A 16,247-nucleotide genomic window follows, 5' to 3' on the forward strand; every position below is an offset into this window, starting at 1 on the left:
GCATTATAAGGCGCATAGAATAGACGCTAGAGTAGAGGCTGGGGTTACGTTATGCATCCCGTAGTTGCGAGACCTGTTGTGGCTCAATATTGGTCCATATATAAGGCGCACCGCATTATAAGGCACATAGAATAGACGCTACAGTAGAGGCTGGGGTTACGTTATGCATCCCGTAGTTGCGAGACCTGTTGTGGCTCAATATTGGTCCATATATAAGGCGCACCGCATTATAAGGCGCACTGTCAGCTTTTGAGAAAATTTGAGGTTTTTAGGTGCGCCTTATAGTGCGGAAAATACGGTACTAAAATTGTGATCCTGTATTTATTGCTACCGTATTTTTTGGACTATTAGTCGCAGTTTTTTTCATAGTTTGGCCGGCGGTGCGGCTTCTACTCATGTGTGAAATTATTAACCCATTACTGTAAAATATCAAATAATATTATGTAGCTCATCCACGTAAGAGACTCGACGTATAAGATTTCATGGGATTTAGCGATAAGGAGTGACAGATTGTTTGGTAAACGTATAGCATGTTCTATATGTTATAGTTATTTGAATGACTCTTACCATAATATGTTACGTTAACATACCAGGCACGTTCTCAGTTGGTTATTTATGCCTCATATAATGTACACTTATTCAGCCTGTTGTTCACTATTCTTTATTTATTTTAAATTGCCTTTCAAATGTCTATTCTTGGTGTTGGGTTTTATCAAATAAAATTCCCCAAAAAATGCGACTTATACTCCAGTGCGACTTATATATGTTTTTTTCCTTCTTTATTATGCATTTTCGGCCGGTGCGACTTATACTCCGGTGCGACTTATACTCCGAAAAATGCGGTACATACAATTTATTTAGTAAAATAAAGTAGCTAGTGCACAACAACTAAATACAAACAAAAACTACTATTGTCTCCCTTTTAAATCATTTGGATTTTGCCCTTAAAGCCATCCTGTATCTAGAGACTTACTCTGTGGGTTTGTAAACAATAACAAAAAAAACACCGAAATAATGAATGTTTAATAATAAGAACAAGAAAATGAAAAATATAGATTGGAATCACTTTAGTATAATTTATATACTGATCAGGTATCGATAATATCGACATCTTGATTGACAACCCATACTTTACATTGAAGCTTTAGCGGGTAGCTTCTTGTGTCGTCCTACTTGGTGTGTGTGTGTGTGTGTGTGTGTGTGTGTGTGTGTGTGTGTGTGGGTGTGTGTGTGTGTGTAGCATGCTTGGCCATTCCTTTTTTTCTAGTCCTCCAGGGATAATGTAACTTGGAAGAAACTTGGTTTATTTTCTGCCATGGTGGTAAGGATTAGTATTTTAGAAGCGGTTTCACACTGTGGATCGACGGCACATTCATTGTAGCTTGTTCTCAAATTAGAGCCGATGTTTTGGCAAGACACGCAACCTTCTGGAATTCATGCAACTCCTGCATGTGTGTTACAAGGAATATGGAAATGAAATTGCCTTATTTCACCTTAGTACAATCTTTAGCCATGTAAACACTGGGACAAAGCTGTGGTAAAGATGGGCTGGGCTCGCAGCTCATCAGCCGATCGTCGATCAGTCGAAAAAGGCAACAATCGCTTCGATTTGATCCCATGATTGGGACACACATAGTGTCAATATAATGGCATGAGAGATCTGAAGAATAGTGTGATGGTATCAGATTGAGGATATGTCATTTACCTGTGAAAAGGACATCTCCTCCATCCAGTGTGGCACTCTCATCAGTCATTTCCACAACGTTCAGATTGAGCTCCTTCAGAGCAGCTTTCATTGCCTCTGTCTGAAGGACACAAACACAAATGTATGTAAATCAGCTGATGGTATCTGGAAGAGTCATTTTAAGTGCAAACCTTTCCTATCTTTTGGATGCGTGTTGTGTAGTTGAGATCTAATCAGTAATTTCTAAACAGGATGAAGAAAATCATTCTGACGATCTCATTAAATTACTTAGGAGCACGCCGGTTCCTATGAGACTAAGCGCAATGAAACAAACCGTTTTTCTCATACAAGTTGAGATGATATCATTTTAATGATCCACGAAATGATGTCATTAAATGGGAATAGACACGCTGCATGCTGTAAGGTTTATCAAGCATTGATTCCAGAGCAACAGCTTTAAAAATGCCTTATCCTGTCCTCACGTTTGGGGTCATCTATCTTCCATTCTTTTTTGTATTTGTAGGAAAAACATGACTAGCTGGAAATTAAAACATTATGAAATGAGCGGAAAAGGAGAAAACTCTTAAGCTACATGTCCTCTACATGAACTCAGACCTTGAAGAGAGAGCAGGTCTTTGTTTGGCCGATCCATGACTGGTCCTCAGCATGACCGCCCAGTGTGATTTTTACTGTCTTGATTTTGGGGGTCCTACAGGAGTATTTTCCAAGGCATGTTAGTGTGAGCATCAGTGTTTCCACAAGCCCTATCTCATTATGACCTCAGTCCGCTCATTGTGCTTCTTGGCCAACATAATGTTTCTGCTTCCACTTATTTATGGAAGGCCACACCATGAGGTCACACAGGTAGACTGCCATGCACTTTCAAAATTACATAAGTGTTAAGGTGCAACATCACAAATTGATTATTTTTATAGACGAGTGACTCACAAAGTCATAACAAGTCATTCTCTCCATGTTTTCATTTCAGTTATTGTTAGACATGGGTACCGAATACTTTTATCCGCACCAACCAAATTCTGTCAGTACTACTATGTATTGATTCATGTAAAATCAAACGCTGCCACATTTCGATACCTTTGTTGTTCGTGCCGTCAGGTCGCAGACTAAACACCGGCTCAGACACACTGCTAGAAAAAATAACGCGAAGGGTCCGCCTGCATATTCAACATTAAATCCTGAAACTAATTCCGATTCACCTTCTGTAAGATCAAAAGGAGTCCGGTTGGTTTCGGCAAGGGTTGATACATATCATATTGCAGCGAGAGGTCAGGTTGGTAACATTAGTCAAATGGCCTCCTGAGTTGTGTTGAATATTTGCAAGGTAAAGCCACCGGTGAGAATAACGGAGGTAAGTAAGATTAAACCCAAGCTAACCTCATATGATACCGTTTGGGCTACGGCTCGTAAGGCCCCGATCCGGACCCTAAGATTGAGTATACCACAAGGCTAGAGATGGCTAGGATTAATATGATGGTGAGGTCGATATCTAGTACGGGGTAGGGCATGGGTATAGGGGCTCATAAGGTTAGGGCCAGAGTGAGAGCTAGGATAGGGGTGAGAATAAAAAGGGTTGAAGATGCGGATGAAGGCCGAATTGGTTCCTTAATGAAGAGTTTAAGACCGTCAGCAAGTGGTTGGAGGAGTCCGTAAGGGCCTACTAGGTTGGGTCCTTTACGGAGTCGTATGTAACCTAAAACCTTACGCTCAATTAAGGTTAAAAATGCCACGGCTAGAAGGACAGGGATTATGTAGCAAAAATGATAGGTTAAACTGATAATGGTGATATAATCCATCATATATGGCCAGGAAACAATAACTCAAGCAGCCCTCAGAGCGGACTCAGCCAAACTATTCAATGCCAACAAAGCAAGAATGCCTGATAGAAAATGCTCAAACGTAAATTAAGGCTCAACGTTTACAAAATGTTTTAGCTTGACATTAAATTGGCTTTGCCATCATATACATGCTATCAATTAGCATTAGCGATTTTGACACCTTCAAATTTGGTAATGAAAACTACAACTAAAATGCCTGAGTGTGTAGTAAGTACAATATTTACAGTATAAATACTTTGTAGGGTGCAACATAAGACTAGACCTTCAGCTTAATGGCAAAAATGACTTCCTGATACACTAGATTTTGGAATCTAATAAGAAAACAAGATATAGCAACCGGACTGCAAAGTTAATCAGCTCATTTCTAAATGTTGCATAAAAAATTGATTGCATTATCAAACAATCAACACTTGTTAACAAACACAAAAGTACCAGAAATTGGTACCGTTGACTACCAGTGTCAGTTCCAATGTGAAAGGTACCCATCTCAAATTCTTATACAGAGAATGCATCTTTGTTGAGTATTATGTGGCGCCAGGCTTTTAAATCTATTGGAATCCTTTTCTATTGCACGAAAAACAAATCTGACAGACAGCAGTGAGGGTTACTTTACCTAAGCTGCCAGGCATTTCCTCTGACATCACTGGAATTGATAAGACACAAAGGATGTTTAGCTTACCCCCATGTGAAAGTTTGAGGACCCCTATACGCAGAGAGCAGAATTGTATCAGATCGACGGTATCTGTTGTGTGCATGGAGTCAAAAACATTCAACTAACAGACCCAGAACATGGACAAAAATAGCGGATTTAAAGTACAGTAAATACAGTTTGGTAGTGACAGAAGTAAACCAGAAAATATGCTATGCATCATGACTTAAAATATTGATGAACTGGAACAAATTGACAGCAAAGGTGTATCTTAAGGTAGTGCCAGCAGGTAAACTTCACATCAGGGTGCCAACGATAACCTTAAATGTGAACGTGAGAGAACACTTTTTTCCAATTACCAATGGAGTTGCAGGATTTTGCACTAGTTATTCACAACTTGGCACACACCAATCCCAGGAGTGAAAATTCTTCATATGAAATTGGCTGCCATCAATATTTTGTAGCAGAAACTAGGATTGGGCTCAACGGGTGATAGCACCTTTGAGCCATGTCTGTTTGCCATATGTTGTTCTGTAAAGTTACAAAACAAAAGAAATCATAAGTCAGTGAAGGGCAGCTGTAACCAAGCTAAGAACATGGCAATTCAAATTGAGACCTACTAACTTGACCATAGTCCAGGGGAGTATTAATTGCTTCTATCAGGACAAAAATAACTAAGTACTGCATAATGACAAGGATAGTCACAACATTTCCTGCAAAAAGGCTACACGTAAATAGAGTATACTGCTAAATTTTGCAAATGATGCTTGATTATTGCCTTTTTAACTGGAAATGTTTCAAATTATTCATGGTGAGTTAACAATATCAACACAATATTTACACAATTTCATAGTTCCCCTTTATTACATACAATTGTTTGAGCAAAACAAAGGCAATACAGTACCGAATAACTATCCATCCATCCATTTCCTACCGCTTGTCCCTTTCGGGGTTGCAGGGGGTGCTGGAGCCTATCTCAGCTGCTAACAAAAGTAAAAAATACTATTAATTTCAATTAGAGATGTCCGATAATATCGGCCTGCCGATATTATCGGCCGATAAATGCTTTAAAATGTAATATCGGAAATTATCGGTATCGGTTTCAACCTCCCGATTTTCCCGGGAGACTCCCAAATTTCAATGCCCCTCCCAAAAATCTCCCGGGGCAACCAATCTCCTGGATTTCTCCCGATTTCCACCCAGACAACATTATTGGGGGCGTGCCTTAAAGGCACTGCCTTTAGCGTCCTCTACAACCTGTCGTCACGTCCGCTTTTTCTCCATACAAACAGCGTGCCGGGCCCAGTCACATATGCGGCTTTTACACACACATAAGTGAATGCAAAGCATACTTGATCAACAGCCATACAGGTCACACTGAGGGTGGCCGTATAAACAACTTTAACACTGTTACAAATATGCGCCACACTGTGAACCCACACCAAACAACAATGACAAACACATTTCAGGAAAACATCCGCACCGTAACACAACATAAACACAACAGAACAAATACCCAGAACCCCTTGCAGCACTAACTCTTCCGGGACGCTACAATATACACCACCAAACCCCGCCCCACCCCATCTCCCTAATTCGGAGGTCTCAAGGTTGGCAAGTCTGCTCTAGTATACTCTGGACTGAAGCTGTGTGCCTTCATTGTTTTTGTAGCTGTGGTTTTGAGGAATGTTTTAAAAAAAATAAAAATAATGAACTTTGTGAAAGTCAAAGTATAGTATTTCCCATAGTTGTAGTGGGTATTAGGATTATCTCAGGGAGAGCATGTCCCAAATTCCAAGCTGCTGTTTTGAGGCATGTTTAAAAAAAAAAAAAGCACTTTGTGACTTCAATAATAAATATGGCAGTGCCATGTTGGCACTTTTTTCCATAACTGGAGTTGAAGTTGTTCTCTTATTTTGGAAAACCTTATTTTTGATTGATTGATAGAATCCTGTATTAGTAGATTGCACAGTACAGTACATATTTCGTACAATTGACCATTATATGGTAACACCCAAATAAGTTTTTCAACTTGTTTAATTCGGGGTCCACGTTAATCAATTCATGGTAAAGTTATATTGTTTAATGCATCCAGCGGGGCATCACAACAAAATTAGGCATGATAATGCGTTAATTCCACGACTGTATATATCGGTATAGGTTGATATCAGAATCTATAATTAAGAGTTGGACAATATCAGAATATCGGACATCTCTAATTTAAATAATTTGTTTTTTGCCCTTAAAGTCCTCCCATGTGTAAACATGAACAAAAACAATAAAACAAAATGGTTTTGAGAAAATAAAAATATCGGCTTTGTCCCTAGCATTCGCCACAACCAATTTATGGATCAATCCGCCCTCTTCTTACATTTTGTGTACTGACTGTGACAATGCTGACACACCTATAGTTGTTGTTATCCTCTCTCAACATTATTATTAATTGACTTGTTAATTTCCTGTTAATATCAGGTTACTTTTAATCGACACTCCTTAAAGTTTACCAAGCACTTAGTCTTAGTGTTGTTTCAAGCTAGCTTCAGCAGTTAGCTTAGCTATTAGCAGGTCTGCTTGTTTAGACTTGTCCTCCAGTGAAAATGGTACTTGATAATGATAGTACAGATACTACGATTGTGGAGGGAGGTGTGGCCAGCGCTGCCTGCAGGAGCAAAGGTCACCGCCTCTGTCTATGGTGTTGAGGGCAGAACACCATCAGGTAGGGGCGGGGCAAGTGCCGACGGCGAGACACAGCTGACAGGTGATTAGATTTCCCAGGTGGTACGAGTTAATCTAATCATCTGTTGTCTTTAAAAGTAAGCGGCCGGGAACAGGAGGAGAGAGAGGTTACGGAGGTGACTGAAAAGTCACGTCCTGCTGGAGAAACTTTGAGAAAATTCTACGTACCGGTACATTAAAACCTTGCTAAAAACTGCATGCTTGGCTCCTGTGCCGTATCTAACAGTGGAACTGCTAGGAAGCAACTTCTACAACGATATACAGTTTATTTTCCGCAATAGAAGTGATGATCATTAGCTTAGGGCAGGGGTCAGCAACCCAAAATGTTGAAAGAGCCATATTGGACCGAAAATACAAAAAAAAAAATCTGCCTGGAGCCACAAAAAATTAAAAGCCTTATGTAAGTGTTATAATGAAGGCAACACATGATGTAAGGGTCTATAGTAGCTATATTAGACTACTATCAAAATGACTATGTGTCGCAGGCTGATGCAAATCTTTGTTGACAGAAATGTTGAAACGTAATATTTATTCTGCACATTTTTACAACATTCAAAATCATTAGTAAAATGGACGTTTCTTAGAGGGTGAGATAACTCCTGGAAATTACTGGCTTAGAAATGCCAAAGGTATAGATGTGTGTGTCCAAGTTAAAGGAAACGGCAGGCTGTCTTCTTTTAATGGGTTTATTAAAATCTTTGCAAGCTGGGTAACGTTTGCTGTGGTCTGGAACATTATGGCACACAAACAAGAAAAATCAGAAATGCAGTCAAAATTACATACAGATAATGAGACATGCACGTATAAATCAAATTAAGAGGATTTAAAGGAAATAAAATGAGCTCAAATATAGCTACAAACTAGGCATAATGATGCAATATGCACATACAGCTAGCCTAAATAGCATGTTAGCATCGATTAGCTTGCAGTCATGCAGTGACAAAATATGCCTGATTAGCCCTTCACACAAGTCAATAATATCAACAAAGCCCACCTTTGTGCCTTCACACACAACATAAAACGTTTGGGGGACAAAATGAGACAAAAAAGGAGTGGCATAAAACATGTCTTAGAAAGTCGGGAAAAAGTTCTAAATATCAACAAACTACGGTGAGTTCAAAGACCGCCAAAATTAGTAGAACAAAACGATGCTCGCCAAATAGTCTCTAATCACTGAAGCATGTTTAATAGAGATGTCCGATAATGGCTTTTTGCCGATATCCGATATTCCGAGATTGTCCAAATATTTAATTACCGATACCGATATCAACCGATATATACAGTCGTGGAATTAACACATTATTATGCCTAATTTGGACAACCAGGTATGGTGAAGATAAGGTACTTTTAAAAAAAATTTATAAATTAAAATAAGATAAATAAATTAAAAACATTTTCTTGAATAAAAAAGAAAGTAAAACAATATAAAAACAGTTACACTGAAACTAGTAATTAATGAAAATTAGTCAAATTAACTGTTAAAGGTTAGTACTATTAGTGGACCAGCAGCACGCACAATCATGTGTGCTTACGGACTGTATCCCTTGCAGACTGTATTGATATATATTGATATATAGTGTAGGAACCAGAATATTAATAACAGAAAGAGACAACCCTTTTGTGTGAATGAGTGTGAATGAGTGTAGTAAATGGGGGAGGGAGGTTTTTTGGGTTGGTGCACTAATTGTAAGTGTATCTTGTGTTTTTTATGTTGATTTAATAAAAATAAAAAAATAAATAAAAAACCCGATACCGATAATAAAAAAACTGATACCGATAATTTCCGATATTACATTTTAACGCATTTATCGGACATCTCTAATGTTTAATATAAACATAGTGATTTCTATCAATAAGGGAGGTTTGTGTTATGTTTGTCCTCCTACAGAAACCATATTAAAACAAAAAAAAATGTTTTCCTCATCTTTTTCCATTTTCATACATATTTGAAAAAGCTCCAGAGAGCCACGAGGCCGGCGCTAAAGAGCCGCATGCGGCTTTCGAGCCGCGGGTTGCCGACCCCCGGTTTAGGGGATCAGCTCCAAACTGTGTATGGAGACACATAATTAGCTGCTGCCACTTGTCAGATGGGGTACTAAAATCAAATACAGTATCAGCGAGAGGGGATCGGCATTTGTTATCGGCACTTGCACAAAAATCCACAGATACGGTTCTGTGACCGATCGAACGACACATCCCTCATTCGCATAATCTTATTTTTCACATCAATCCCCCATTCTCTACCTCTTCTTGTTTATTCCCTCACTTTTTGTGTCGACCACAATCCCTTTGTTTTCGCAACCCGAGTGGCAGGGTGAAAAATGTCCCCACTGGCGCCCAACGCCAAAAGGCCCATTATCTCTCCATGTGAGAGACACTCAATACCCCACCCTGCCTGGGTGCCAACTCACTTTGCAGGCACCACATTCTCCTCTCCTTAAAACCGTCCCTTCTCCGTCTTTTCTCCTGAGTTCTTGGCCAGGCAACACGAGTTTAGGCTGCACTCCGCTTTGAATGAATACGCCATTTCAGGCCTTTTTAAAATGCATTGGGGGGCTGAATGCTGTTCAGCCCAGTTGGTTTGCAGGCCACATTCCTGCAGTTCCAGTTTAGTACAAGGCAGACAGAGCAAAGAGAAAGCCTTTTATTGGGGCTTTTTATGGAATCTTTCTCCCCTTTCTCCTGCCCCTGGTACCTGTGGCTATCGCATTCTGCTAAAAAGCACCATCAGTCTGCTAGAACACGGTACATTAAAGGATGGGAATGGAGCCAAAACAATAGCATTCCTGAGAGTCATCCTCCCCCTTCCAACACGCAACTCAGTCCCACGCAATGGCAATGTGTGGATGTCTCACATACGAGGTTACTCTTTACATAAACAGGAATTCAAGTGAAAGTGGGATGTTTTCTTACCAAGTACTGTACTACATGCATCTGGGAATCTGCATTGTGTTCTAGAGACAACACTATGAGACACTGGAAGAACAACCCCATCACAGGAACTTGGGTCTCAAATGCCAACCATTGGTTCTGTTGCATTCTAAAGAAAACAGACCCTCCACGGTCTGTCCCTTGCCTAATCCAAACAAATCCTTGGTGTATGTAGGAACATACCTGTGGTTAACCAAGTCATGACACCCTAACCCCCAGTACTCGCACACCCCCACCAGCTTTACAGCATTACATAAATGTTGAGAAGTAGGTCAATGTGAAGCCATGCACAGTTGACACTTGACAGTAGCAAGACTGGAGACCCTGACACCACATTGACCACAAGGATATCTGGCAGTCTGCCTCAGTAAAGTAGCTGTTTCAGCCAAACACTGCAACATCACACTCCTTTCATTAAGGCTCTAGGGACATAAAGACGGCCAGCTTTTCCTATACTTGGACACACTGCAGCCGTCTAAAAGGAAAGTGTGGGAAAGTGAACCAACAAGATTATCACTTTTCGTTAAGCAAAGAGAAGGTAATGCACGTACAGTATATAAAAATGACAGTGGTACCTCGGTTTGTGGGTGCCCCACCCTATGGACTTTTTGACATAAAAGCCCACTCTCGGCTACATTTTTGCTTTAGGTTGCAATTAAAAAAATGGGTTACGAGCCAACTTCAGATGCCTCCCTTACGTTAGTCGGTGCAGCGAATGCCACAGTGAATCCTGCAAGATCCGACCGCATCCAGCGTTTCACTCGCTAGAATTAGCTGCATAGCTATTAGATGGATATCTAAACAAATGTTTTACGAACCATTGACGCTGTGGTCAATAAATTCCTTCTTTTTCTCTACCCTCTTGTTGTGGGGGGTGTCTTGTACATGCACATGCACATGCACTGTTGCCATTTCTAATACAAAGCGTATTGTTCTATCTGTCTATAGAATATATACGGAGGCGCTAAAAACTGCAGAAAACGGCGCATGCCGCAGAGCCGGTCAGAAAGCGGCTTGAAGACGGTCTGTAAAATATAATCCATGCAACATTTTCACCAAAAGAACCACCATCACATGTTCTGTAGACCCGTGTTTTTCAACCACTGTGCCGCGGCACACTAGTGTGCCGTGAGATACAGTCTGGTGTGCCGTGGTAGATTATGTAATTTCACCTACTTGGGTTTGCACACAAGTAATTATTAATCTGTAAATGATGTGTTGTTGTTGAGTGTCGGTGCTGTCTAGAGCTCGGCAGAGTAACCGTGTAATACTCTTCCATATCAGTAGGTGGCAGCAGGTAGCTAATTGCTTTGTAGATGTCGGAAACACATCGTGTCATGATCACAATATGCAGACGACAGCGGAAGGCAGCGTGCAGGTAAAAAGGTATCTTATGTTTAAACCAAAAATAAACAAAAGGCGAGTGCCGCTAAGAAAAGGCATTGAAGCTTAGGCATGGCTGTGCAAAACGAAACTAACACTGAACCGGCTGCAGAGTAAAACAAAACACAAAAATGCTGGACGACAGCAAAGACTTACTGTGGAGCAAAGACGGCGTCCACAAAGTACACCCGAACATGACATGACAATCAACAATGTCCACACAAAGAAGGATAGCGTCCGCACAATCTAAATAGTCTGGATTGCGAAAACAAAGCAGGTGTGGGGAATAGCGCTCAAGGAAGACATGAAACTGCTACAGGAAAACACCAAAATAGGAGCGCAAGACAAGAACTAAAACACTACACACAGGAAAACAGCAAAAAACTCCAAATAATTCACGATGTGATGTGACAGGTCGTGACACCTACTTTGAGACAAGAGCTATATTGATGCATGCTTGGTTATGGTTTTAATTCATATACAACAATTGCGAGAATGACTTTTTACTGTCAATATCGGCTGCTGAGTTTCATTTTTTTATATTTTCTGCTGGTGGTGTGCCTCGGGATTTTTTTCAATGACAAAAATGTGCCTTGGCTCAGAAAAGGTTGAAAAACACTGCTGTAGACCACGAGGAAGTGTTTTAAATGAAGAAAATAATCATAATACGACCCATTTAAAACACATTGTGTTTTAACAACTTGCCGGGTCGAGCACTACGAAAATACGAGTCTGTTGGAGCAAATATAGAGCTCTGTCCAATCATCAGGACTGTAAAGAATGTTTGCTGCCTACCTCTCACTGTGACGGCTCCAAAGAGCTTTATTGGGTTTTATCTTATAGATAAGACCTCTAAATCCGAACCAAGGGGGAAAAGCTAATAAACAATAGAGAATAATAACATTGTTCCACTACGCTTGTAGGGTACCACTATCAAATAGTACTGCTTTTGGGAAATTTTGGAGCTGCTACATAGACTTTTATTCGTAGAGAGTACTTTTGACTGAGTGTCCCATGCTTTACATCAATATGAAATAAGCTCGTAAAAGAGGATACTGACATGCACCATGTATTGCAGATTGGAAGGAAACCTGTAATGATCGCTCATTTGTAGAAATCATGTAAAACAAAAAAAAGCTTTCCGGGTATATGGGCAATAATCCACTGACAAATAGTCCTGATAGAAGCAAGAAGTGGCTTTGCGGCATAATTTGTAACAAGTAAAAACTACAAAACTAAATGAGAACTGTTAGTTTCACTGTAAATAAGTATGGACAAACACCCATATCTGCTCTAATTACTTACCTAAACCACAAAAAAGACAGCATGTCAGGAAACTGGTGCTAACTGGAAAAAGTATGCCATTATTACAGTTTTACTATGTTGTATATTGCTTCCAAATGGCAAAAACTCATTAAGTCTTTGAATATTGAAGTTGTAAACAACATGACGGAAAATTGGCCACACATGAGTTTCACGCCAAGAGCTGAGGAATACAACCAATAAGGTAGACAAAGCTGCTAGATGGTCACCACTTATGATACAATACTTCAAATGCAGAATAAAAAATCAGGACGTTGTCGACAGCAACAGCTGTTAATGCCAATTCTTTTTATCCGGGTGGTTATTTGTTTTTAATTGACATTGTGCATTAATTGGAGCATATTTTTGACAGTGGAAAAGAAGCAAGAGAGAAACCAAAGCAATGCTCTATTCAAACATGTCGCTGCGATTCGACAGCGGACCAGTTTGAAACGAGCCAAGTGATATTTCACCGGCAAGAGCCAGACAAGGCAGTGCAATTTTTAGAAGGTCGCCTACATAGTTGTAAGGTGTTCCTCTGTTCTATTTTTTCCTCAAGGGAAACCCAAGTGGGAAACATTACATGCTATCCCCTTTGACCCGACTGAGTTGAAAGACATAAGACCACCCACATTTTCAGTGAAGAGCGACAAGGCTTGAAGTTCAAGGTTCAAGAAGTGTGTTACGACATCAGCCATCATTAGGCTAAGAGAGCACTGCAACAGTGGTTCGTATATTATGAACATCAGTGCATGATATACACAAACAGGAACAGTTACTGTCTACTCTGCACACTATGAGTGAACATTCACAACTTTAAATAGAGTCAATTAAGTCTTTATACTAATTTAGGCATGCAATGTGGGTCATAAATACCATTGTTTTTATGTGTAGATCAGTGGTTCTTAACCTGGGTTCGATCGGACCTTAGGGGTTCGGTGAGTCGGCCTCAGGGGTTCGGCGGAGCTTCTGCCACGGAGGTAAAGAGACATCCGACTTATCGTGTAAATAAAAACTTCTCCCTATCAGCGTATTATGGATACCCCCAAACAATGTTCCCTCTAATTTTCCATCTGATTTGCAGGTTTTTTGATTGATCGATTGAAACCTTTACTAGTAGATTGCAAAGGAAGAGAATACATTATATGAAACAGTACAGTACATATTCCGTACAATTGACCACTAAATGGTAACACCCAAATAAGTTTTTCAACTTGTTTAAGTCGGGGTCCACGTTAATCAATTCATGGTAATGTGTGTAAGGTGTGTAATTTGTTGTGAGTTCATGCACGGTGTTGGTTTTGTTTTTTGAACAAGGTGATATTCATGCACAGTTAATGTTGTGCACCAGTAAAAAAACATATAACTTTTTCTTGAATTGAAAAAACATTTTATTTTTCACTAAAGAAGGGTTCGGTGAATGCACATACTGTATGAAACTGGTGGGGTTCGGTACCTCCAACAAGGTTAAGAACCACTGGTGTAGATGTTTATTTGCATACCTGCATAGTCTCTGTGGTACAGATATATTTATTGTTACTTGTTGTGTTTTTGTTGTTAGCACAATGAGTGAGGGAGGTATTTGGAATGTTTAATTCCTGCTGGTTTGTCGTGTGTGTATGGGTGTAAAATCAAGTTGAATTACTGCTGTTTTTGACCCAGAAACTTCTGAATCTTTGGAAATTCAGAAAAAAAAAAAAAATTTGTAGTAGCTAATGCGGATGTGCTTGTACGTGGAGATTTATTGTTAAAATATATCTTCGCAGGTGACGCAACTTTAGTATTAGTGACAGAAATGTCAGCAGCGGAGGATGCATGTGCACGCATGAGCCAGTCTGCCCCACAACAAGAGAATAGAGAAAAAGGAGGACATTTTTGCTTGGATTCACATGAGTGAGTGAGTGAGTATATGAGGTGGTCATGCTAACGTCTGTTCTCAATGGGTACTCGTCGCCATTTAGCCTTTCGCAAAGAAAAAAGCCCCTTTATGCTTGCGTTGTTTCTTCAGAGTTCCTCGAGAGGTAATCAAGGAGGGCGGAAAAGTGCAAGATTTTACAAAAGTCGACAAGAAAAGTGGCATATGCTACAGTTCAGAGGAGCAAAGTCGAAGAACACACGAGTTTGCAGTGATCACTTTGGTAAAGGTTTGTTTGATATATTTTTAATACACTTTGCTTGTTTAGGATTTCCCATTAAAATATTATCTTAATGTTGTTTGCATTTACATTTTTAACAAACATATGCTTGTATTAAATACTTTGTAAGCAAAGGTTGTATGTCTTCCATTTTGTTTATTTTGTACACAACTGATAACAGGACAAAAATCTAATATTGTGTTGATTCAGTAATTGTTAATAATTGGGTGCAACCTTACCCGAACAAAAACAATGAATAATTTATCTGGGAGATTCTTGATACCAATTTCCTTGACCCAGCGACACACAAAGAAGTTGTAGACCTCCACGCTTTTCAAAGCTTGTTTTGTAGTGTAAAATGACATCTGGAGCACAAGATAGTTCGACATGTCTGGCAACTCAATCGACGGATAATCCTTGATAACCCTCGACAAATCTTTTTTTGATAAAGTATAGAGATCTATTCCATTGCATCATTGGAGTTTTTGCTGATCTGCTTTTTGCAGGAAGATCTGGGCCCCTTGCATACTCAGGAGTTTTTGCGCTGCTTGCTGCACAACAGCCATCTTGGCTTGATTGACAACCACTGTTTTTCATTTCCGGGAAGCAGTCAAGGGACGGAATACAAGCAATTGACTACAGCATCGGACTATAAGAGCGGACTCGCGCAAAGCTCTTCGGGTAAATCTCTACCAATTAAGGAGCTATCCGCTGACGTCACACTTTGAAAAATGTCACAAATGAGGCAAATTACAAACGTCTCGTTTGGAGGACGTATAAAGGAAGGCAATATTGTTTTATAAATATATCCCCTCGTGTCTCTACGGTTTGATTTTAAAATTTTTGGGACTTATGCAGATCCCAAATAGACAAAAACAGGTAGCAATAGGTAAGAAAAGTTAGTTTTGGATAATAGGTTCCCTTTAATTAGAGATGTCCGATAATATCGGCCTGCCGATATTATCGGACAGCCGATGTTATCGGCCGATAAATGCGTTAAAATGTAATATCGGAAATTATCGGTATCGTTTTTTTTATTATCGGTATCGTTTTTTTTCCGTTTTTTTTTTTTTTTTAATTTTATTAAATCAACATAAAAAACACAAGATACACTTACAATTAGTGCACCAACCCAAAAAAAACTCCCTCCCCCATTTACACTCATTCACACAAAAGGGTTGTTTCTTTCTGTTATTAATATTCTGGTTCCTACATTATATATCAATATATATCAATACAGTCTGCAAGGGATACAGTCCATAAGCACACAAGATTGTGCGTGCTGCTGGTCCACTAATAGTACTAAACTTTAACAGTTAATTTGACAAATTTTCATTAATTACTAGTTTCTATGTAACTGTTTTTATATTGTTACTTATTCAAGAAAATGTTTTTAATTTATTTATCTTATTTTATTAATTTTTTTTTAAAGTACCTTATCTTCACCATACCTGGTTGTCCAAATTAGGCATAATAATGTGTTAATTCCACGACTGTATATATCGGTTGATATCGGTATCGGTAATTAAAGAGTTGGACAATATCGGAATATCGGATATCGGCAAAAAGCC

General features: G+C 39.4%; 2 protein-coding genes across 3 annotated transcripts in view; both read right to left on the bottom strand.

Annotated features, from left to right (window-relative positions):
• ddah1 (dimethylarginine dimethylaminohydrolase 1) overlaps positions 1-16,247 on the bottom strand; it is a 188,655-nt gene that overhangs the window by 62,038 nt on the left and 110,370 nt on the right. For both annotated transcript variants that reach the window (XM_072914693.1, XM_061975677.2), the window contains one exon: positions 1,706-1,805. In XM_072914693.1, the coding sequence (XP_072770794.1) occupies positions 1,706-1,805 (100 nt within the window). The remainder of the gene's footprint in view (positions 1-1,705; positions 1,806-16,247) is intronic.
• On the bottom strand, positions 2,756-3,498 carry LOC140679405 (NADH-ubiquinone oxidoreductase chain 1-like). The gene is given in 2 exon segments (XM_072914733.1): positions 2,756-3,120; positions 3,123-3,498. Coding segments are annotated over 2 exon segments (741 nt in total).

Source organism: Nerophis lumbriciformis, linkage group LG14, assembly GCF_033978685.3.
Source record: "Nerophis lumbriciformis linkage group LG14, RoL_Nlum_v2.1, whole genome shotgun sequence".
Lineage (NCBI taxonomy): Eukaryota > Metazoa > Chordata > Actinopteri > Syngnathiformes > Syngnathidae > Nerophis > Nerophis lumbriciformis.